This window comes from Tamandua tetradactyla, chromosome 1 (assembly GCF_023851605.1).
Source record: "Tamandua tetradactyla isolate mTamTet1 chromosome 1, mTamTet1.pri, whole genome shotgun sequence".
NCBI classification, from domain to species: domain Eukaryota; kingdom Metazoa; phylum Chordata; class Mammalia; order Pilosa; family Myrmecophagidae; genus Tamandua; species Tamandua tetradactyla.
Window position 1 is genome coordinate 79,838,833 of NC_135327.1, and position 22,549 is coordinate 79,861,381.

Consider the following 22,549-nt stretch of genomic DNA (forward strand, 5'->3'; position numbering starts at 1 on the left):
GGGCTTCCCCCACAACCCCCGACCCGGGCCAGCGACGCGCGGCACTGCGGGGTGGTCCCCGGCGCGGCCTGGAAGGAGCGTGAAAGCAAAAGTAAGGCGAGCAGCACTCCAAGTTTTCCAACTTCGCCCCCTGCGGCGGCAGGCGTCCTGCTGCTCGGCGCGTCCCTCCCGAGCTGGAGAGTGGCAGAAAGAAAAGGAACGGGGCGGGGCGGGGGTGGAGGAAGAGCGGGAGCGAGAAGGAAAGGGGAGAGCCCGGTAACATCTGTTAAAACTTGGGGGAGGAGGAGCTCGGGGAGGAGGAGGAAGAGGAGGAGAAGGAGGGAAGGAGGGAGCTCAAGGGAGGGAAGCGCAGAGCGAAGGGACAACTTTTCCACCCCGTGAGTAGCGCAGGCAGCGCGGGGTCCCGGGGTGGGGGCTCTCCACCCAGCGAGGGGCTCCAGGCCGGGATGGGACCTTCTTGCAGAAAGTCAATTGGATGCGAAAAGGGGACTATGGTTAGGGCTTTCTTTCTTTCTCCTTCTTCCCCCTCCCGCGGTTGAACCAAATCAGAACTGTCACTCAGGGCCTGTGAGTCAGAAGGGATCGGATTACACGATCCCTGAAACTGATGCCGGATCTGCACGAGCGGGAGGGACCAGGCAGGGGAAGCACCACCGGCGCGCTTGCACACTCGCCTTCGCGCACACTCGCCGCTCCAACTCGCTTCTCGTCTCTCCCCGCCCGCCCCCCGCAGCCGTCGGCGCCGCACCATGTCCGCGGCGGGCACGCCCCGCGCGGAGCCCTGCTGCTGCTTGCGGTAGCCGGAGCCGCAGCGGCCGCGGGAAGACCAGAGCCGCCTGCGCGCGCCGGGACGCGGGTCTATGGGAAGTTCGGGGACTTGACAGCAGCCGCCGCCGCAGGTATGTCCCGCCCGAAGTTCTTTGTTTAGCGTGCCCTGCACGGGGCAGCCGGCTCCTGCGGCCGCGCCCCGGCCTCCACATCAAAAGAGGGTCCCCAACCGGGAGAAGCGGAATGAAATGAAAATGGCTGTCAAAAGGCCCCCCGGATTTGGAGAGAAACCCTTAAGGCATCAGAATGTGTCTTTCATTCGCTCCCTCCTTGAAGGTCCCTTTCCAAGTATCTGAGCCCTTTGGCGGTCCGAAGGCGGATTGGAGAATTTCACATCTCACAGGGGTTGGGGTGGAGGAAGCGAAGAAGTTTGCCGTAGCAGCGACGGCGCCCCTATCTTCCACTCCCCACTCTCCATCCAAAGGGTTAAAAAATAATTAAATGAGACCCCCAAAGCTCCCGGCTTTTTCTTTTGCACCCTTGCACCGTCTCTCTCAGGTGCCGGGCGCGCACCGCCCTCGGGTTGGGCGGCAGGAGTTGGGCGACAGGAGTCGGGCGGCGAGGTGGGTGCGAGTGGGACCATCGGCTGGGGGTCTTCTCCAGCCTGGGCTTAAACTTCGGAGGGTGGGGGTGCGATGTGTGAGCGGATGGAGGGAGGTGCGCCTGGGTCGTAATAGAGGAAAAGTGAAAGTTGTACCATCTGTGTATGATTTGGAATTTCTCCTTTATTTCTTTTCCTTTCCAGGGGCAGTACCGACAATAAATAAATAAATAAATAAATAAAAGAGAGTTAGAAGCTGCCGGGCGTGAGGTGTGGGTTGTGGGTAGTAGCCCCTGCAATACTCATTTAAGAGGCCGCTTTACGGAGAGCAGAGTTGGGAATGAATCACTCTGCAGGGGACAGTTACTTTCTGGAGTTGCAGCGGGAAAATGGGCGGGAGGACGTGAAGAGGGAGTAAATATTTACCCTAAGCGTGGAGAGTTGGTGAAGCGACTTTGAAGCAGATTGCCAGATGCTGAAGCTCCACTCCACACCCCGGCCTTTTATCCTTTCCTGAACTTTGTGCTTATATCCTTGGTTGCACCTTCTTCAGTAAGATGCAGCCCTCCAAGATAGGCTGAACTCCATTTCCTTTGGGGACCCCGTGAGAGTCCTGCTCTGCCTGCCCCCCAACTTCTCATCTTCCTGGTATAGAGTGCCGAATAGATTCTGGCTTTGAGTGTAGTGTTCATGGCCCTCTGCCAGTTTATATGTACATATATTTATGTAAAACATTTTCTCCCAGCTCTTTGCCAGCTGTTCCACATTTTCCAGCTGCCACTTCAGTTTGAAATGATGGACTGTCCTCATCTCCAAGTAAAAGAACCCTTTAGTCAGAGGTATGGAGGATCGGCCACTGTGCAAATATATGGGCACTGCTATTAGCCCAACTGGTATTCTTAGTTTGAAAAACACCTTCTGCCTTCCTTTTCCTGTCTTCCCTCTGCTCTCCAATTAGGCTTTCCAGAGTACAATATGAACTTTTCTGGAAATTCATAATAAATAGGCCTTCTCTCCCCCGACTCTCCCACCCCCATCCCACAGTGTGATTTTATATAGAATTTGGATGAGGCGGTTTTTTAAATCCCTGAAATGTGAGCCTGGGGAAATAAATTAACTCTTAAAAAGAGTTTTAGCTTGACTGAGTTGGTGATGGCTGCTGGTGGGCCTTTGCCATAAGCCATCTAAAATGATTTCATGTAAGTCTATTTAAGGAAGGAACTATTAATCCTCTCCATGTTAAACTTTTTGCGTTGTTTGATGTCTTAGTATATTATAAACTGAAATCTTCAAGAATTGGCCTAAAGTATTAATTTTAAGTATATATGTAATTGTTCTGAATTCAAGAAGGTGCCTTACTGATTGATTTCTGTAATTTTTTCATTTAGGTTTTAAATTAAAAATTAATATAGCCTGACAGTTTCTTTATTACATGTGTTAAGATTATTTTGAAGTAGGAAAATGCTATGTTTTAAAAAGAGGAAAAAACCTCAAAAACTCTTCATTTTTCTAAAACAGTGCGGTATTTATTTCATTCGGGATATGTTAAATCAATAGTGATTGGTTTTAACACTGTGAACTGTGTGAAATATCTAAACAATATGTTTATGTTAGGAAATACTGATCTTCCTAAACTGGAACAAAAGTACTTTGGGTTAGTTAGACCATAATTAAACCCAAAACAAACATGAAATAACATTTAAATGAGCTGTGATAGCATACTTATACAGAGACGAGAGTGAATTTTATACTAAAAGCTATTTAATTAGAAACTCCTTACCCAAGGGGGGATCTTTTTAGTGTATATAATTCTTAAAGTCAGCCCAGAGAAGCTTTGGTTTAAGATGTGTGAATGAGTTCAGTGTGAGAGGTGTCTAGTGAAATTACACACATGTACAAACATCTAAAAAGACGTAGATTGTATTATTTATTGGTAACAGGCTAGTAGGTCCAACTCGGCAACGTAGCAAATCTCTTATTCCTTTGACATGTTTGTATTCCTTGAATGAATGCTGCTGATACAAACACATTTTTATGGCATATCTAATTTGCAAAGGACACAGACAGAAATGAGAAAATTCAGTACTAATGAAAAATGACTCTGTTGAGTTATTTCATTACTTATTTAATGCAAGAATTGTTAATTTATCAATTTGCTGCCCAAGTCTACAAGTTGAACTTTCCTTTGTTTCTTGGCCAGTTAAGTTTCCTTAATTACCTGCATGCTGTAAAGGTTTCAGACTTCCTCTGTGTTTAGCCATGTAGAGGTCAGGTATCCTGCTTACTGATATCTCCTCCCTCCCCACTTTTCTTTGGAGGGTGGAGGGGATAGGGTTTGGGAGTTTATGAAAGGAAACAAGTTAATGATCATTGTTGCATGCGCTCAGTTATATGAAGACAGTAATGTACTAAGAAGAACCAATTTTAAAGGAAAAGTGAATCAATGAGTCATGAAATCCTCAGAAAAACCTTAGTAGTGGAATGCTAATGCTTTTAGACTATAGTAGATTATCTTAAAAGTCAGACTTTTCTTCTTTATGCAATTGTAAATCCCCAGCTGAAGAATTCTTTGAAGGCAGTTTTAGTTTTGCTGGCATTCTGTAGTTGGGTTGATTTGTTTTGGAATATTCGAGAAATTTCCTGCCAACTTATATCATGAGAGACAATTAAACTGCTCAAATGACTATATAGAGGAAGACTATATATTTGTTAAACAAAAGATTCCACTCTAATAATGACTTCAGATTGTCTTTTTATTAAAGGCCAGTAGAAGATACTGCCCTTCACTTCCTGTTGTCATTTTTCTAGATGAGAATTGATTTGTTCTAGTTTCAAAGCAAATAAAGGGAGACAGAGTAAACAACAACAGGGCAAGGCTACTGCTGCAAACTTTTCCAAGCACTTGCAGTGTATTTTTCATCTTTACTTTTATTTGATGGGTCTGTGAAATAAAGCTGTAGACGGGCAAAGACTTTAAATGAAATTTCACACTTTGATGATTTTTTTTAAAACTTTGATATATTGACAGCAAAAGGAGCTGCAAAGCTTTTATATAACTCGAGCAGTAACGCCAAGCAGCAGTCAAATGTCTCTGTGCATTTGTGTTTAACTGCAGAAGAAAAACATGTCCATGGGCAGTAGAGGTTCTTATCAACCCCCTAATCCCAGATCCCAGCAAACCTTGAGGGCATGCCTCAGATCTTGCTGAAATCACTGTAGACTCTCACAGTTTGCAGATTAAATATGCTATGTGTTCCTGGCTCCAACAACAGTTTTATGAGCTCACTAAGCTTCCTGTTTTAAGATCCTTTTCTTAAGTTTTTAGGAGCTGCTAAGGGCAATGCTGTCTGGAATAAGTGGTACTTTTTAATTTAGAAACATTTTAGATATTTCATTTTCACTGTAAAAACTGCCAAAAATATTATTTTTAAATCGAAAGGCTAGTATTACACAGGAACGAGGGAGGGGACTGGCTTGTAAGAAATTGGATGCTAAATGTATTTGTAAGTGCAACTGATGACTGACTTTACATGGTGTCTAAATTTTTTTATGGCAATTTTCCTTTTCCTAACCCCTAAAAAATTCGGCCTTTTCCACTTGTAATTCTGAATGTGTTAGATTTTAGCACCAAATTTCTTAGCGACTTATTACCATGTTTAGTGTGTGTGTGTGTGTGTGTTTTAATGTGAAAGTGTTTTTTGTTCTGTGTATGTATATTTCAACTCAACAGAATGTCCCAGAAAATCTATGGCTTTCTAAAGAAACTGAATGAACAAGCCATTATTACATAGTTAATAAGGTGGCATTGGAACATTTCAGCCCCCTCCAGAAAGGCTATGCTGTATTGAATTCCACATCTGCATTTGCAATCTCTATAGTTGTGTCCGCATAGACGGTGTCTTTACATTTTGCAAAAGAGTCATAATTAAAAAAGAAAATACTTACATCATTGTCCAACAACATGTCATCTAATTCTCAGGAGAACCTGAGCCAATTTTGTGCTTAAAGGTTATTCAATGAATGAAATTGTGAAAGCCCATTTGTCAAAGTACTGCATGGTTTCTGTTAGGTTTCAAGCCCCAAATTCATTGTCTGCCCCAGCCCAGCCATTAGTCATCAGTGTATTAGTGCTGCCTTCAGGCCATGCTGCCCAGCACTTCTTCACACCATTAGAGCTTTGAAAGTGGACTCTGTCGACTTGTAGAATTACTGCTCTGATTTCCGCTTGGCTGGGTTTGAGGTAAGTCCCCTCCCTACCTTCTAGCTGACTGTAATCCTTGCTTTCTTTTAAAGCTCCTTTCCAGAGATTTAGGGGAAAACTTTCTTAAGGGCCATGTTGGCATCATACTGTGGTTTTGTTGTGGCATGCACTGTACATATAAATTGTACCTGCAGTAAATTGGATTGATTGTTGGCTGAAACTGCTACAGGGGCTTTTCTTTTCTTTTTTTTGGTGAAGTAGGTTGGCACAGGAATGTGTTTTAAACATAAGCATTTGATTGTTTGTGTAATTTTTATGCCACAGAAATTAAATCAATTAAATGATGGTTCGTAAGTATAATTTCATGTACATCTCTGCTCATTGGAGTGACTTCTGAAGGGAGTGTGACCGTTTTAAATTTATTTCCATGTGGCCAGTTTTAGCTTAGTTACAGACTTTTTATGAAGATTGCACAATGTTCTTAAAACTCGTGAGTGTTTTATATGACAAGCTATGGGCCTTTATAAAAAGAGACTGAAAACACACAATGTAGATGAAGGGTCAGTCTCAAGTTGTAATAAGAAATGAGGCAGTATAGACCATATTACAGCTTTCATTCTGACTTTTTTAAAAAGAATAATTCTGTTTCAAGAAAGTTGCCTGCCTGTAAAGAAGCCTCATCCAGCAGCTGAAGTGTTAAGAAACCTTAATTAACTAAGGTGTATGGAAACCTGAAATTGAGTGTCCAGAAATGTGAGTCAGGTCATATCACTTCAGGACAGAGTCTCCTATTTTGAACTGTGAATTTTCATATGAAGGGGATTAATGGGGAAGGTCTGTAGCTTGTAGTAGTTTTGATTGGCAGTTTTGGTACCATGGAGCTTTTATGATTTTTTTTGGGGGGGGGGAGTGGGGTAAGACGAGAAAAATAAGACAGCTAAAGAATTATATCAATGAATAAGTAAAGTTCATAGGATAAGTGGACATTAGGGTAATCTTTACTTAATAAGTCTTAAATCAAAATCCTTAAATTTGTAAAAAGATTGCTTTTAAAGTTGTGGTTAAAATATAAGAATCAAAAGGCTAAAACCTAGAAGGATAAAGTATGAGGAACAGTACTTCACAAAAAATATGTTGAATATCTATAGCTGATCACAACACCCAACAGGTTGGCCTAATATTTGTGATGGTTTAAAAATAAATTGCTTCTGATAGAACATGCAGTCTAACCTCTTAAGCTTTACTGCAGAGATGCACATGATTCTAGGAACCAAAAGTTACAGAAGTTCTGTTAGAATAATTTTTAAATTTAGCTTTTGTTCCCTGAAGATGTGATGAAAGTGTTTAATTCCTGTAGACCTCAGTGAAACAAGACAGGGGACACATTTGATCAGTCGTGATGTTTTTGTGATGTATGTGGATTTAAGGAAAATACAGTTTTCATGAGCTTAGCGGATCTGTTGACTGATAACTGACTCATAGATCTCATTTTCTACCTGGGAAGGATTGGCTATATCTGGCAAACCTGCAGACAGTGGTGATATCAGTTTGCTTTCCATTATTTTCATTCTTCAGTGGCACCTGCAGTGCAGGGTGCCTTCTGGAAAGCTAACCAAAGTGCACTGGACTCAAGTTTTATAGTTTTGCAAAACTCAGAAATGGTGACAAGCATTAAATAGAGACCTTATACTCTCCTCAAATATTTCCAATAATGTACTACTGGCAGCAGAGAAAGTCAGAGTAGGTGATTTTTTCTTTTAATGCACAAGGCAGAAAAGTAAAATTGGCCCACAAAAATGCCACTTGTGATTTTAATTCTAAAGTAGTGATGACATCATGTCAAATAAGCTTTTCACGAGTTGAAGTTAAATATGTGGATTTCTTAAAATTTTCGATATAGTTAATGCGTTAAAATCAAGCTCACTTAATCTATAGTGAGGTGATTATTTCCCCTCATGGTAATTCCATTTGGTGATATCTATCATGTATACTGCTTATCTGAGACTTTGGGACATCAGAAATATAGAAAAGAAAGATTGGAAAACAAAAGGCAGCAGGTTTGGGGAACCCTCTAGGCTACCAAAGACTGTTTTTAGCAACTTGGACAGATAGCACATTTCTCATTGATAGTTAAAAGCTTGAGGTTTTCCTTATTCTTGGAAAATATCATATATAAAGTAAAACAATTATACATTTTAAAATATTATAGTTAAAAATACATGGAGGATTCATGAAGAACTTAAGAAGTTGGTCTTCTTTTCGTGCAAACAGGGAAGAAGGGGGAAAGCCTTAGAAATCTTGGGAACTGTTGGTGTGTAGGAAAGGTTATGCATGTCTAATTGATTTCAAGCTCAGAAGGATGGTTTGAACACAAGGAAACGACGACCAGATTACAAACCTATAAGAAGTTTTCTGTAAATAGGCATGCTCATGTGAAGCCCACTGCAGTGTTTTAAATTGCCTAAGGTTTTGTTTATTGAAACTCAGACTTCTGTCTTCCAGAATTGATCACAAAGTTATTATTAGCATAAGTTTGTGTCTTGATTTTCTAAATTTCTCTTCCTAAAAAATTTATTTTCCTTTGAGTGTTAATAGCTATGGGAAGGTGTAAATATTTAATCAGAACTTTACCTAAACCACTGCTCCACGATTAGTTTCTTGAAATAGCAGGTAATCTATTTGTAATAAAGCATGAGAGAGAGATCACTCTTTAGTGATACTGAGATCCTGCTTCAAAATCCTTACATAGGATGGTTTCCTCTTGACTGTGGGATCTGAACTTTTAAAACATGAGCACATTAGGAAGATCTTTCAGTTTATAAATATATAGGGAAGTATAAATAAATGCAGTTGCTCCGGAGGAAAGCCTTATTACGCTGGTCAGTAGTTCTGTAAGCTACATAGAATGATTTCTCACCCAGGGCCAGATCGTGGTCCTGTGAATAGCGTTGTTTTGCCTACTGGAATGTCTTCTGTATTTGTGATCCCTCATTGCCAGTAGCTGTTCTTACTATCATGAGCAGAACAGGTCGTCATTAATCAGGCCTTTAACTTCGTTTGTTTTAAATCTTTAAATGCATTAAGGAAAAAAAAAATCACAGAGAATTATCGCCCAAGTTTAGGTAACCTAAAAATAAAACAACTGGATTAGGGAAATAAGTAGTCTGTTTGTTCAGAAAAGATGTATTATCTGTTTATAACTGCTGCTTCATTTCACCCTAGATAGAAAGCCTCTTCATACAGTTCAGACATTTTAAACATTGGCTTTAGCACTGGTGTTTTCTTTGAAAAATATGGTGTGTTTAAGCGATAAAGGAATACTGCTTTCCTTGTGCTTCAGAGGCTCTGCAGAGATCTGTGGGTGAAAGGCTGGATTTTTGCACGTTTTCCCAGAATGAATTTTGTTCATACCTTCTACATACTACCTAAAGCCTCTGGTGGTAAGGGTTGAACTTTGGAACTCAACTGAGGGCCTCTCTGGGAGACCATGAGTCCATGGTCTGTGCCCTAACTGGTCCCAGCACCTGAATCTGTGGCAGTTAATGAAGAAAAAACATTTGGGAGCAAGGTTAATAGTGGATGAAAAGTTTTACGAATGAAGCACATACCGACTGTTTTCGTGAAGACTCTCCAGTGTTTCCCCTGTGAAAGCAACATTTTATTAGCGTGTGCAAGGCCAGGCGTTATATTTGCAAAGTACCTGGAAAGTTGAAGTTAGCTCCTGAACATCTGTGCAGAGCAGTTATTTGCCATCTACAGCTGTCTCCCAGACATTCTGCTGGGCCCACTCTAGATAAGTTTTCTAATGCCCGTGAATATTCCCCAGGAGCAGGGTAACCAATTTGATAAAAAATTGATAAGGGCTGCTTCTTTCCGCCTGAGAAAGGCTGCCAGGTTCTGATTGTCCTGGAGGCCTCCCCTTGGGTCTTTGCCTTTCCTTGGGGCTTCGTGTTTTGAGATGTATTCTCTTCCCAAAGGCTGCTTCCAGGAATGTGGATCAAAGCGGTGCCTGGAAGCACCCGTTCTCGGCTCCCAAATACCCAGAGCCATTTCTGAAAAATTAAACATGCTATATTTGCTTGCACACTGATTGGGGCGCGCCGGGTGCCGGGAGCAATCAGCGTGGACTTCCCTCGCGCTGATGTAATGATGATGGATGCGGCGACAGCGCGGGTCCAGACGGCGCTGCGCGGGGATGCAGAGCACTTGCTAATAAATTGACTGCAACAGCCACGGCAAAGAGCGAAATCGAGCACGGAATTAAGACGCAGAGACAGGGGAAGGGCAAGCTGGGGATTGGGAGCTCGGAGAAAAGTGGTTAAAGGTGTGAAAAAATAGAATTGAAACCGTCTGAGAAAACAATAACATGAAGGCAACCCAACGTGAAAAGAGCAAACAGGATGAGAGGGAGTTTAGGCAAAATTGGCCATAACCACATAGCCTAATAAAAACAATTATAATAAATGGGAACTCGTCTTTGTAAAGATTACAGTTTCTGTTTTGGCTTTTTTCTTTCTTTCACTGCAGCTCTAAGTGATGGAAAGATAGGGAGGCTTGAGGCTTTTTGTATGAGAGTGCTGTTTAAATATGTAGATCCCTAAGAATTCTTCAGTTTAAGTCAATGTTGCAGTTTTTCTTTTGTTAACTTTCAAGTGCAGACCGTGACTGCTGCATCACCTGGTCAGTGGTTGGAGGAAGCTTTAGATGTCTTGTTTTGTAGTAGACTGGTGCAAGTTCAAATTGATAATTTAGAAAGAAAAGACCCACCTGCAGGCATGTTGCTAGTAGGAGAAGAATTTGATTTTAAATGGGGTCTGAAATTATTGTGCCCTGGATTTAGGCTTCAGAAATTACAAAAGGTTCAGGGATGGTTGAATGGGAAAAAGCCCTGACTGTTTGCTTTCAGGAAAGGATATTTATCCATCCATTTACCTATGGAACGTCGAGTTTTCGGAGGTATATACTGTCTTGAGAGCAGTTTTCCTTGGTTGCGTTTTTTCCCTCATCTGTTCAAGCTACTGGAAGTCAGCCGCCAGCTACAAACTTTTTTTTTCTCCTAAGCATAAGAAGTCAAGGGGCATGCAATGCCAGCAACTCTAGCATGTACTGTTTTAGTGGTGACAGGGACTGAAGGAGAAAAGTATGGCAAAGGAAACTATATAAGAGAGGGGTGGGTTGGGGGGGTGGGGAAGTCCCTTTTCATTCATATTGAAAAAACATAATCTATTTTCCTGAGAGAAAAGTCTTTAAAGTGAAGCAGAACTTTAAGTTATGCCTTGATACTTAACTTATAAAGAAGTTATAATTTGTTATTTAAGAATTCAAGTAATATTATGGAGCTACTGCCTCAGTGATGTTTTCGGATTCCATCAGGAATTTTTACCGGTCATTTCTAGATCTGAAGCTTTAAAGTATCATTTCAGGACTGATTTTCAAATTCCCATTACTACTAGTTTTTGGGAAACCACCATTACAACAAAAAACAGACCCTCTTTTCTGCTCACGAACTCTTTTTGTGCATAGAATTGATGAGATGTGAGAATCTAGAATGTCAAAACTTTCTTCTTTGCCACTGACAAGGACAAAGTTGTGTTTCTATCAGTACAATAAGCTGATATAATTTATAGGAATATACAGGAAGCAGCTGTCTTTTTTTGGCAACTTGCCATTTTTATAGCCCCATTCCAAGCATAAACCACACTTTAAAATAATTAGTTACTAACTAATGAGATCCCAAAATAAGTTGTCAAAATAGAAGAAGGGGGGTAGGTTTTTGAGTGACCAAGGGCCTCTTTTAAAAAAAATCCATTTCAAATGTTGGGTAGGAATTAGTATTCTCTAAAACCATTAATTAGTGCCTTTTCAGTCAATGCCTGAGGCTTTACCTCTTCTCACTTGAGACTTTCTCTACCTTGATGAGTATTTGGAGGGTTTTATTGCTTTGTTAAAAATTCTTTTGCTTGAGGGGGAAAAACCAACAACTACACAAAAACCAAGTTTGTCAACTTGGTATCTTGTCTCTGACCATTGTTAATTAACTCTCTCTAATCAAGGGAGGCACTTTCCTCTTACCAGAAATCCCATCCCTTCATTTTTTTTTCTGGTCCACTTGCTTGTTTCTGTATGCCATTTTAACTTCATGAACTTTCTACCCAAATTCAGCCAATAAAGCTGTGTGGGTGTGTTTTAAAGGAAACAATTATAGTCTAGTAAGTGGTGTTTATCCAAAATGGTTAGGAATGGAGTGTTTTGATTAATTAAATATTCTTGTTAAAGTTTCAGTTTTTATATAATTTCCCAGTTTTCAAAGAAACCCTGTAATATTCAAGACACATGTGTTGTGTGTATTAGGGACTGGGAAGACAGTTGCAGATCTTGTCTTCATGGAACTTACAAGTCTGGGGGTGGGGGGTGGTTAGGTTCATGCAGGCTGTTGGAATTCAGTACTCTAGGGGTGCAATTTGTTAGCTTATCCAGTCAGGCACTATTTAAATGAGCACTTGCTGTCATAGGTGCTGAGTATAAGGCAGTAAACAAACATAAACGTGTTGAACAGTTTTTCTCAGGCTTTGGTGAGCCTGATCATCACTAGTGCTTGTGAAAATTAAAGTTCATGAGTGGCCCCCTAAAGAAAAGTAATGTACTACATACAAGATTGAAGTCAGCGATGTGCATTTTTGGTAAGTACTATAGCAACATTGAAGCAGGTGATCTGTCTACTGCTCTTTGGGGTACAGTGGTACGGATTAGATTGATATGTGCTCTTGGCATACTTCAAAGGTAACATTTGAATCAGGGTTTTTTGGGGGATGTTCAAAACAAGAATTTGTTCTGAGATCATTGGAACTAGAAGGGACTGTAGACATTTCCTCCTGCAAGTGTTTCTCATATGGATCCACGTAAAAGCTTGGAGGAGCTGTGATCCCCTGGGAATTAAATGAACACATTTGTGTGCAAGTGTGATTTTTCAGGGCAGAGCATCTGTAGCTTTACTTTCTTAAAGATGACTGTGCCCCACTCCCAAAAGGCTAAGTTCCGTTGTCTGAAGTCTTGTTATTTTATGGATCACGTAAGTGTGGCTTAGTAATAGTTTGCCAGAGTTTTACACGGGACACCTACAGGGGGCACCATTCGAATAGCAGCCAATGAGGCTGGTGGCCTCTGGTTTCGCAGTGGATGGCAGAGCCCTTCTTAGGGAAGTAATGCCACTTGTATCCTGTTGTCCTTTGTGCTCTGTAAGGAATGTTTCTGAATTTGGAGTGGATCTGACAATTGATATGTAAATTTAACATAGTGCTTCTTTTTCCTTTTTCTTCTAGAAAAGCTGTTCTTAAATAACTTGTGTGTTTTACAATGAATGACACTCGATAATGAAAGAGAAAAAATGGGATGTTAGTGGAAGAGCTGGTGCTACATGCTATGTGTCCTCTGGTCCTGAAGCTTTCTGTTTACTTGAATTCTAGATCAGGGGGAATTTATTGTACAACAGAGTAAGAATTTGCAGCTTCCTTGCAAGTTTTAGTTAAGGATGACTAGAAACATTTCATCTGGTATTTTAACTCTTAGTTAAGTGGTTGCTTCTTCCGTTTTACTAATCGTTTAAATGTAGAAAATAAGCAGATGACTAGAACCAAGAAATACCCACCATGAATGCCGCAATCTCGAGTTTGTAGAAAACATGCCTGAGATGATGCTTTTCATCTTTTCTTGTATTCTTTATAAATGTAGATCATGAGTGCAAAAAAGAACAGGGACCATATAGAGTGAAAATTGGTGAATGATGAGTTAGGACGATTATCGTTTGATTGAAACTGGTGAAAGACAGACTAGCTGAGCTTGCCTGGAGCTGAATTTGAATATTTCCTAAGTGATCCTAGTTTTTGCTACCGGCAGTATTTTGACTTTTCCTTGTGGGATCGGAAACATGTTCTGTCACCTTTGTTTGTTAAAAAAAAAAAAAGTAAAACGGATTGAGCATTTTTTTTAATGTTTTAAGCAAGTTTTTTATGTTTTAAGCAAGTTAGAGGTTTGGATTACAAAACCTGAGTGAAGTAGGACTAAGGAGCCCACTGCAATCCAGATATTTTCGTGAGGGAAGCACGATCTCCTTCCCTTGAATTATCCTCTGATTCTGAACTTTGAGCAGAACTTGAATATGAAAAATTGTTGGGTGTCCTTTTAAACCTCTAGTTTAAAACCTTTCCTGCTTTCCGAAGTTGTCCTAAGGTCCCTTGCTAGAAAATTGTCCACCTGAAGAGACATTTATAGATGTGGCTTAAAAGTGATGGGACACTTGGATTTCTTACTGCAGACACAGTTGAAAATTAAGATACTTAGACCATGTGATAACAGATGCCCTGAAGGAATTTGAGAAAAGTCAGATGTTCTGGATACTTTGCTCTATTTTTTTTCAGTTTGTGTGTCGACAGAATTTGGACAGCTTGTTGAGAAAAGCTTCGAATGTATTTTTGTGTTGTTTTGCAAGTGGTCCCGTGGAGAAGGCACTTGTTAGGCTGCTCCTCAGGTGACAAGTGAAATAGGCTCTTGAGGAAGAGTGTGTTTTTCTCCATGTTATTTAAAGTTGATGGTGCTGTTGCTTTATTTAGGTGTTACTGGGAGAAAAGAGTAGAAGTAATGAGAAGACGACATGGAAGCTCAGTCCCACAGTTCCACGACCACTGAGAAGAAAATGGAGAACTCCATCATGAAATGCTCGCCGCGGACAGATGTCAGCGAGAAAGCTGTGGCCTCCAGCACTACTTCCAATGGTGAGCAGCCAAGCCTAGGGTCATTTCTGTCTTCTCCGCATTCCTTGTGAATTGAGCATTTGCACCTGGACCAGTTTGTTCTAGGAGAGGCTCAAGAGAGCCTGCACGGATGGAGAGTGGGGCAGGGGCGGGGATGGGCCCGCTTTAGTCATCTCTTGTTCTGGCACTCAACCTAGGAGTTTTCTTCCAAATTTTCTAATTTGAGATGTAAATGTGATAGGTTATTTATTATAGGAAGTTCCTGTTTTGGCATTTTGGAAATCATCTTGATTAGTCTGGCGGGAGTTCAAAATGCTTTGCATTTCACCGTGGAAAATCTACATGAGTCGGAATAATTAGTTATTGCGAAAGACACAGAAGTTGCGCTGTCAGAATCAGTGTCATGAACCCATCCCTCCAGACGCCGCCCCCCCTCCCGCGCCTCCAGAACCAATTTTAAGTAGTCCACTCTAAAGGATTTTAAAATTTGTCAGTGGTTTAACCTCAAGGTGGCTCTAGCATCTGATACACAGGTTTTTGTGTTGCTTGTTTATAAAAATGTAATTTGCTGAAGTTGTATTCAGAGATAACACGACGCCCCTCTTCCTATATGCTGGATTTTAAAATTTTAAGCAAAGTGTTGAGAGGCATTTCAATTCAAGCATGGAGCATTGAAAATAAATTCCAGAGCCCCCTCTGGTAAAAACAGGCTGAATAAGTTAACGTTAACCTTCGCTTCCTTTTTCCGCTTTCCCATTAGTGTGCTGGCTTCTTCTAGATTTCTTAGCCACTCTTGGTCTCCCTGTAATTTCACTCCACTTTTCCATGTGACCTTAGGAACTCAGCCTGTTCTCCCAGTGCCTGGACATTGATTTGAATGAGCCAATCTGCTCATTCCCTGTGGGCTTATGTTTTATTTATTCCAAGAATATTTTACTTGGTTGATTTACAATTTTTCTTTTTCTTTTTATATACAATTGGATAATCAGAATCTGCTTTGGAAGTTAACGGCAGCCCAGAATCTAAGATTAAGGTTTAGAATAAGGGCAAATATTCAGTAAAAGAAAAAAAAAAACTTGCCCCTTCCTGTCCTAAATGTGTCACTGAATGCATCTGGCACTTCTAAGGAGCCTGGACCCTCCTCTTCTGTGCCCATCTACATCTAAGAGAATGTGTGTCTGCTCTGTTTTCCCTAATTTAAGGAGTGTGTTTAGCTGTCTTTACTGGGGAAGGGAGAGGCTGGCTGTTAAATCTATTGACTAAATCTATCCAGTTTTAAATGGATACTTAAGGAGATGTATTTATGTCCCAGAGTTCTTTCCTTTATCAGTTAAAATAATGACTTTACATTTATATGAAGATATGCATGTATGTATTTTCCCTTTCATTTGTGGTGCTTAAAGTCAGAACTGGAGCTTGTTTTGAGCAAGGGTATTTGAAATAGTTGTGTTATTCTTCCAATGTGGATATAGATGGCATAGTTTCTCCTTTAAAAAAAAATGTTACCTTTGTTTTTCTTCTCTGGAATTAAAAAAATTAGGCAAAGTAATTATTTCAGAAATAGAATCAGTACCTGCAGTTGTGGCTGTTTGGGTAATTGTTAGAGTAATTTTGTAGTAACAAGTACTTTCTGCATGTTACAGTTCATGAGACATTGACTTTTGGTTGTCATTATAGCTTGTTTGTGTGTGTGTGTGTGTGTGTGTGTGTGGAAGGAGGGGTGGGGAGAGGGAGAGAGAGAGAAAAGGCAGGTGAGGACGAGTGTAGGCTGGTAGCAGATGGTGCTGTGCTGTGAGTCTCCTTAGGCAACTACCCTTTTTATGAATTACAACAGAGTCTAAGCAGTGTACTGTTTTTTCAAAGATGCTGCTGCTTCTGTCAGTCTCCCACCAGGATGAACACTTAGGAGATTTCCTGGTGCCACTGTGTTTGTCTTGAGCCACTCTTTGATCACTGGTTCCCCTCATGGGCCTGGTCAGGGTGACCAAGATAAGACTTTTGAATGGACCAGCCCCTGTAGCAACCTGGAAGCCATTAGAGAACTAGTCAGAGTAAGAGTGTGATGATTATAAAAGTTAAGAATAAAAGTTGAAATAATTGGAGATCTGCTTACTAAACAAGGTTCCACAGCCCCTTTCCACCCCCCACCCCTCATCCCCCATCAGCCTGTGCCCTTACATGCCCCTTCTTAAACATGGATCACTCCTGTCCTGTTTTGGGGCACAACCTCACTGATCAAGCTTGCAGGCTGCATGCCTGCAGGATAGCCGTCCTAGAAATCCTGGAACTACTGACCATTTTTTCCAGTGTGCCTGTTCCTCCGAGAGATTTATTTCTTTTTTTAAATTTTGAGACCACATAAAGAGTCGACCCATTAAAAGAAAGATGAAAGTGTTAGTATTAAAACATTGTGTTGCGATCCTATTAGGAAATTCCAGGGGAAAAGAGCAAATAAATTTAAACACAAAAACGTAAAGCAAAAGAAAGTGAACTTTTTTCTTTGTGGTTGTCTCACATATGCAGTGATATCATCTTTTTGCAGAGTACCCCATGGTTTACTAAAGGGTTTATGTTTACCTAGGTTGGAGCGTCTTTACAGCTTCAGGGTCATGCTAGCTAAGAGGATATGAAATTGGGAGAATTGCAGAGCTTTTTCTTTGTGTTGCAAGCTCCCTTCCAGGTGATGCACTGCCTTCCAGCATTCACACAGTCTAGTGTGTGGGCTTTGATCGCAGGTCCTGCTTGGGTTTAGAGATCTGTCCTGCCTGGATTTAGAGATCTGTTGGTTAGAGGCTTTCCAACATTGAGGCTCTGTGTGTGTGCTGGCAGGCAGCTGCCGTTGCCAAAGTCTGTCAGTCTGTCTTACTTTCGATCTTATCTTGTTTTGTCTACAAACTTTTCGGAAGTGCTTGGATCCCTACACAATTATTCACCAAAAAAAAAAAAAAAAAAAAAAAAAATCGTGTGTTTCCCTGTAATAGACTAGTACTGATTGCTACTGTTTTCAGGGACTGCATGTGCTTGCTTTATATAGCCCTGAAATTCAGGGACTGAACAATTAGAAAGGAGTCCAGCATCAAGAACCAAATGAATGTAATTTTGTCTCCCATCCACAATTTTACTATTGAAGAAAAAAAAGAACAAAAAAAGTTGCTGTTGGCACTTGTATCAGGTGACTTAATTAACTTTTCCAGGCCATTATGTGCTGCAATTTGTCCTTGATTGTGAGCCTTCCAGCCAAACCAAGCGCATTCCTTTGCATGTCCTTACAGATCTGTTTTCTTACTTTTCTCAGCTGAGTATCTCCTCCTAAGATAGCATTCATACCAAATTTTGTTTAAACACACACACACACACAAACGCACACTCAAGGTGTATGGCTCAGAAACATTGAACGGCATGTTAAATAATCATTTGCCACTTAACATTGGAATTTAAAACAACACAAGTGAAAAGCCCTAGTCTACATCTTGTATGGGAAAAAGACAAGCCAAATTCGACTTGTACCGTTAAAGAACCTATGTAAACATAAAGCCTCAGTAGTCTTTGCCGAGGTTACCACAATGTATCTTTCATGTGCCCATAGTTTACTTTTTAAGGCTTGGTGTTATTTATTAAACTTGAATCATGAAGGGCTTGGCGTTTAGTTTTCTGAATATTTTTCAAAGTGCGGTAGGATGTAAGTGATCGTTTTTGGTATCTTAGAAAGTGTCTTTCACAATCAAAATGTACACTGAGATTCTAGGTGACACTGTTGACTTCAGAATGTGTAAGTCTGTTAATATGAGAATGCTATAAAACTGAAATGTCTTAATTGATTTACAGATGTTCTGTTTGCTTCTGGTATGGATTTATTACTCTTTAAACTACATATTATGTTTTCTAAATAATAAAAATTTCTTTTTAATCTAGATCTTCCAATATTTTTAAACATTCTCATTATGCTATAAAAGTTCCTTCAATGACTTGCAAGTACTGACTTTTCAATTCGAAAAATGTTGTTTTACTTTTAGCTTATGAAGTTTTCTTTTTAAGTTGCAATCTGATATTTCTTATTAACCTTCTACTCTGTTTTAAAAAAGGAAAGAAATGTATATTAAATGTATATAAGTTGTGGTTTTGGAAATCTTTTATTAGACCTAATAATTATTGGGAACATAGAATAGTAGAAAGCAGAAATTATCTTTAAGGATGATGCAATGTAACACCAAAGCTGATAGATTAATACTGGAGGGAAAGTTCTTTTGTTCACTTTGATTCTTTTAAAAAGAAGGGCTTGTTTCTCCTCTGCTTAAAAAAATAATTCTTTGAGATTTATAAGAGGAAAGTATGGCATCTGCCATTACTACCAAAGAAATGGTGCCTTTTTTTTTTTTTTTGCTTTTGCTTTAACTTTTAGTTAATTCCTGCCCCTATGATTTGCTTTCATACTGTCCATCCACTACGTGTTAATTGTAATATCCACTGTGTCCTGGTTAGAAGTTAGATGGCCGTAAGTTTTTTTAAGAGTTTGGAATTCAGCAACTTCCCCATCATGAGTTCCTGTCTCTTTGACCTTTTTAATGTTAAGGGTCTGTGTACCTAATTCTGCTCAGGAATGAGCAGGCAGTTCCCACCAGATATGCCTGAGGTCATGAGCTTTGGGTTTCTTATCCCTTTAGGTGTTCAACCCCCTTTTTTTTGTCACATCCCATTTCCTGGCACATGACAGGTGAACAGAAAAGATTTCCGATTACAGGTATTAGTTATGAGGACACAACAGATTTTGGAATCTGAAAGCTTAGGCTGAGTTCTGGCAACACCAAGGACTAGCTATGTGATTGTGGGCAGCTTAACTTCTTAAAGTGTGATTCCTCATCTGTTTAGTAAGATAATGATACTTCCTAGGCTCTCTGGGAAGATTAAATGAGGCAGTCTCTGCACATAGTAGCAGGTCAGTAAGCTTGTTATTAGGACAAAGCATGTTGATGAATTAGATGCTGTGAATTCAAAACACAAGGATTGTATTTTCTTGAAAATACACATGGGATTTGAAATTAAGGTGAAAATGTTTGGCAAGAATAATTTTGAAATTGCTGGATTCCGACGTCTGAAAGCCATTCAAGAAGATGTTTCACAGATCCCAACTGTGACCAAGTTTGCGTGTCTTAAGGAAGGATGTGTAAAGAAACAAATGTTTCTGTATCTTCTTTTTACGTTTCTACATGCCTTTTGTAAACCAGAGAATAAGAGAGATTATTCTAAAAAAACTGATTTTGATTTCCTTAAAATTCCTTGAAAACTAATGTTGTCCTGATTATGTCTTCTTAGTTTTAGAAACAGCATGTGTACATCTCTTTCCCTGATTTCTTTTTCTGGGGTAACTGATTTCCTTTTTGGTAAGTGATACTTATTTACAGGATGGCTCCTGATATATTTGAGTTAGATTTTATTCTTTTAATAGAGCTTTTGAGGGTGCACGTATTGTTTGGGGGTTAGAATGCCCACCTTTCATGCAGGAGACCTGGGTTCGATTCCTGGACCATGCACCAAAAAAAAAAAAAAAAAGAAATTAACTTTTGAGTTTTTAGACTGACTAAACTGATGGTGAATAATCTGATTCTCATGAGAGCCCTGAATCTCTTGAACTCCAAACTCATACTTCTGATTACTGCTCTTCAGCTCCACGTAGATGGAACAAAGACTCCTCACACATCCCAGAACTCCAGTGTCCACTGTATTCTCTATTTTGGCTAAGTATTTCTATCACCGCTCATGCAGTCACCAGGCTTTGAACTGCACCACCTTTGACCCTGTTCCTCTCTCCTGCTCCCGTTCCTTAATGGTTTCGGTCTTGTTAGTTCTTCTTGTTCAGTTATTCACCCTTCATGCCAGCCCTACTACCACTATGCTGTTTTAGACCTCACTACCTTATGTCTGGACCATTAGAACAGCCTTCTACCCAGGCATCTTTCTTTTGCTCTTTGTTCTTGAATCCTTTGAACTTGCACCTGCTGGATTTATTTTATTACAGATCTGCTCATGTCAGAGCCCTACTCTAGAACCTTCAGAATAAAGTTCTGTAGATAATTCCAGCTACCTACAGAATAGAGTTCAAACTCCTTTGCTTAATGTTTAGATTATCTTCTTTAATCTGATCCCTGTCCAACTTTCCTGTCATGATGTACCTTGATTTTCGCAGCCTGTACTCAAGTGAAATTGAAGAACTAAACTTTGCCTTTGTGGGTATTTGCCTCTGTAGTCTGTTTTTCTAATATCCCCTATAGGTTTTAATTCTTCTCACATGTGAATAGGTCCTTCTCAGGCTCTTCTACTCCCCAGATGGCCATATGATCTTATGTCCTTTTGGGAACTATTTAATAACGCTTGATTTTTACATTGTAGTTAAACTTTTTGAGAGTAACATCTGGTTTGTCACTTTTTTTTTTCCTAATGCAGTGTTTTCTGTTGCTAGGAGGGTCTCAGCAGATATTGAATCAACGAACTTGCAAAGTATGTAGGCCTGCCAGAACTTTCCTAGGGACAATGGGGAAGGGGACATGTGTATAACAGCAGTGTTGCTGTGGGACAAAGACTGTGCAGCTGTATGCCATTGTTTGAATTTAAGCCCTGCCCCTTAATTACTGTGTGATCTTGGGCTAATTACTTCATGTCTCTGAGCCTGACATAGCCAGTACCCAAAACTGTTAGCTGTTACTAGCAATAGTAATAGATTATTCTGGATGTAATTTGGTGGCGCTAAATTCTTTGCTATGTGTCATTTCACTCTCTCAGCACAAAATCATTTGTTAATAATCTATGAACTGTTAAGCTTTAATCCGATTGAGAGAAGGTATCGGCCTGTAGAAAATCTTTGCAGTTGTGGTGATAAAATCTTAGCTTAATAGGTAAGTAGATGACATGAGCTAGGACGAGGAAACAGTAGCTCAAATTGCTGGTCCTGAAATTGACACAAGTTTGGATTTAATGAATCAAATGCTTTTAGGGTCTTCTCATTAATAATTACTCACTGAATGTTGGATAAAATCAGTCATTTTGTACAAAGATACTTCCTTAAAGGTAAGGCTCCTTTTTTCCCTCATTTATCTAGCTATTAGATCTTTCTTAGAAAATAACATTTCCTCAGTGTTCAGATACATCAGGAATAAATATTATTCCCCTTTTGCCACAGTTTTCCAAACTTGAGAGTAAAAAAAGAAGGCAGAGCATGATGTTTTCTGCTTGTGGAAAGTTCCAGGATTACCTTTGAATTCTTGTGATCAAGTGGTACCAGTATTTGAAATTTCCAGAAACAAACTCATTAGAATCAGGAACAGCAATCAAATAGTGGAAAATTCAAGGTACAAAATCTTTATTGTGGGACGAAAATCTCCCTTAAGGGAAATAGTTCTGTGGCCTGCTATCACATACCAGTCTGGCCTCCAAGGTGAGGGAAGCCTTCTTTTCCATGTGATCTCCTGCATGGAATGCTGGTGGAGACAGGCCATGCCGAGCACTGGCCACTGCGGGGGTCCCAAGGCAGAGAAAGAGGTGGAGGGATGGTGAAAGTGAAAAACCCACCAGTAGCGTGTGGAAGTGTTTACAAATACTCGCGCTTTAGTTGTTATTTATTTGCTTTACATTTACATACAGCAGGATTCACTCTTTTTGGAAAACAAGTCTGTGAGTTTTGACAAATCCATTAAGTCATGCAACCACTGCTGCAATCAAAATACAAAATAGTTCCATATCCCCCCCCAAATTTATAAATACTTGTGCTTAAAACTCAGCTTCACAGTAATACATAACTATAGGAGACACCACCAATAATAAAAAGTCTTGGGATTGTGGTAGATGCTTGATGTTTTGTTTCATGTTTGAAAAAAATCCATGATTTTTTAGGTTCTTTTAGCAATACTTACTGATAGTACCCCTCCCCCATTTAAGTATCTAATGTTGAATTTGTAGTAGAACTACAATGTTCTTGAAAACTGTCCAGAAATGTGTAACTAGTCTCTGCCAGTTTGAATCTTTCTTGAGTTGAATCAGTATATTGTTAACTTTTAGACCAATTTAAAATGATGTTTTATATTTAAAACTATAAAGCAACCATAGTAACAAAGGCGTTTTTGTTCGTTTGTTTGTTTGTTTGTGCTCCTTTGAATTAATTGAATGAGAAGGTTAGAATCAGAACGTTTAACGTGCTAGCTATAATCTAAAAGGAGAAAAAATCAAAGGCTTGTTAAATTTTTC

At 39.9% G+C, this 22,549-nt stretch overlaps 1 protein-coding gene across 1 annotated transcript in view; it reads left to right on the plus strand.

Annotated features, from left to right (window-relative positions):
• Nucleotides 1-316: 316 nt before the first annotated feature.
• GLI3 (GLI family zinc finger 3) overlaps nt 317-22,549 on the plus strand; it is a 278,925-nt gene continuing 256,692 nt past the window's right edge. Inside the window, exons 1-2 of the mRNA XM_077119394.1 lie at nt 317-377; nt 14,177-14,338. Coding sequence (XP_076975509.1) covers nt 14,218-14,338 — 121 coding nt within the window. The 5' untranslated portion in view covers nt 317-377; nt 14,177-14,217. The remainder of the gene's footprint in view (nt 378-14,176; nt 14,339-22,549) is intronic.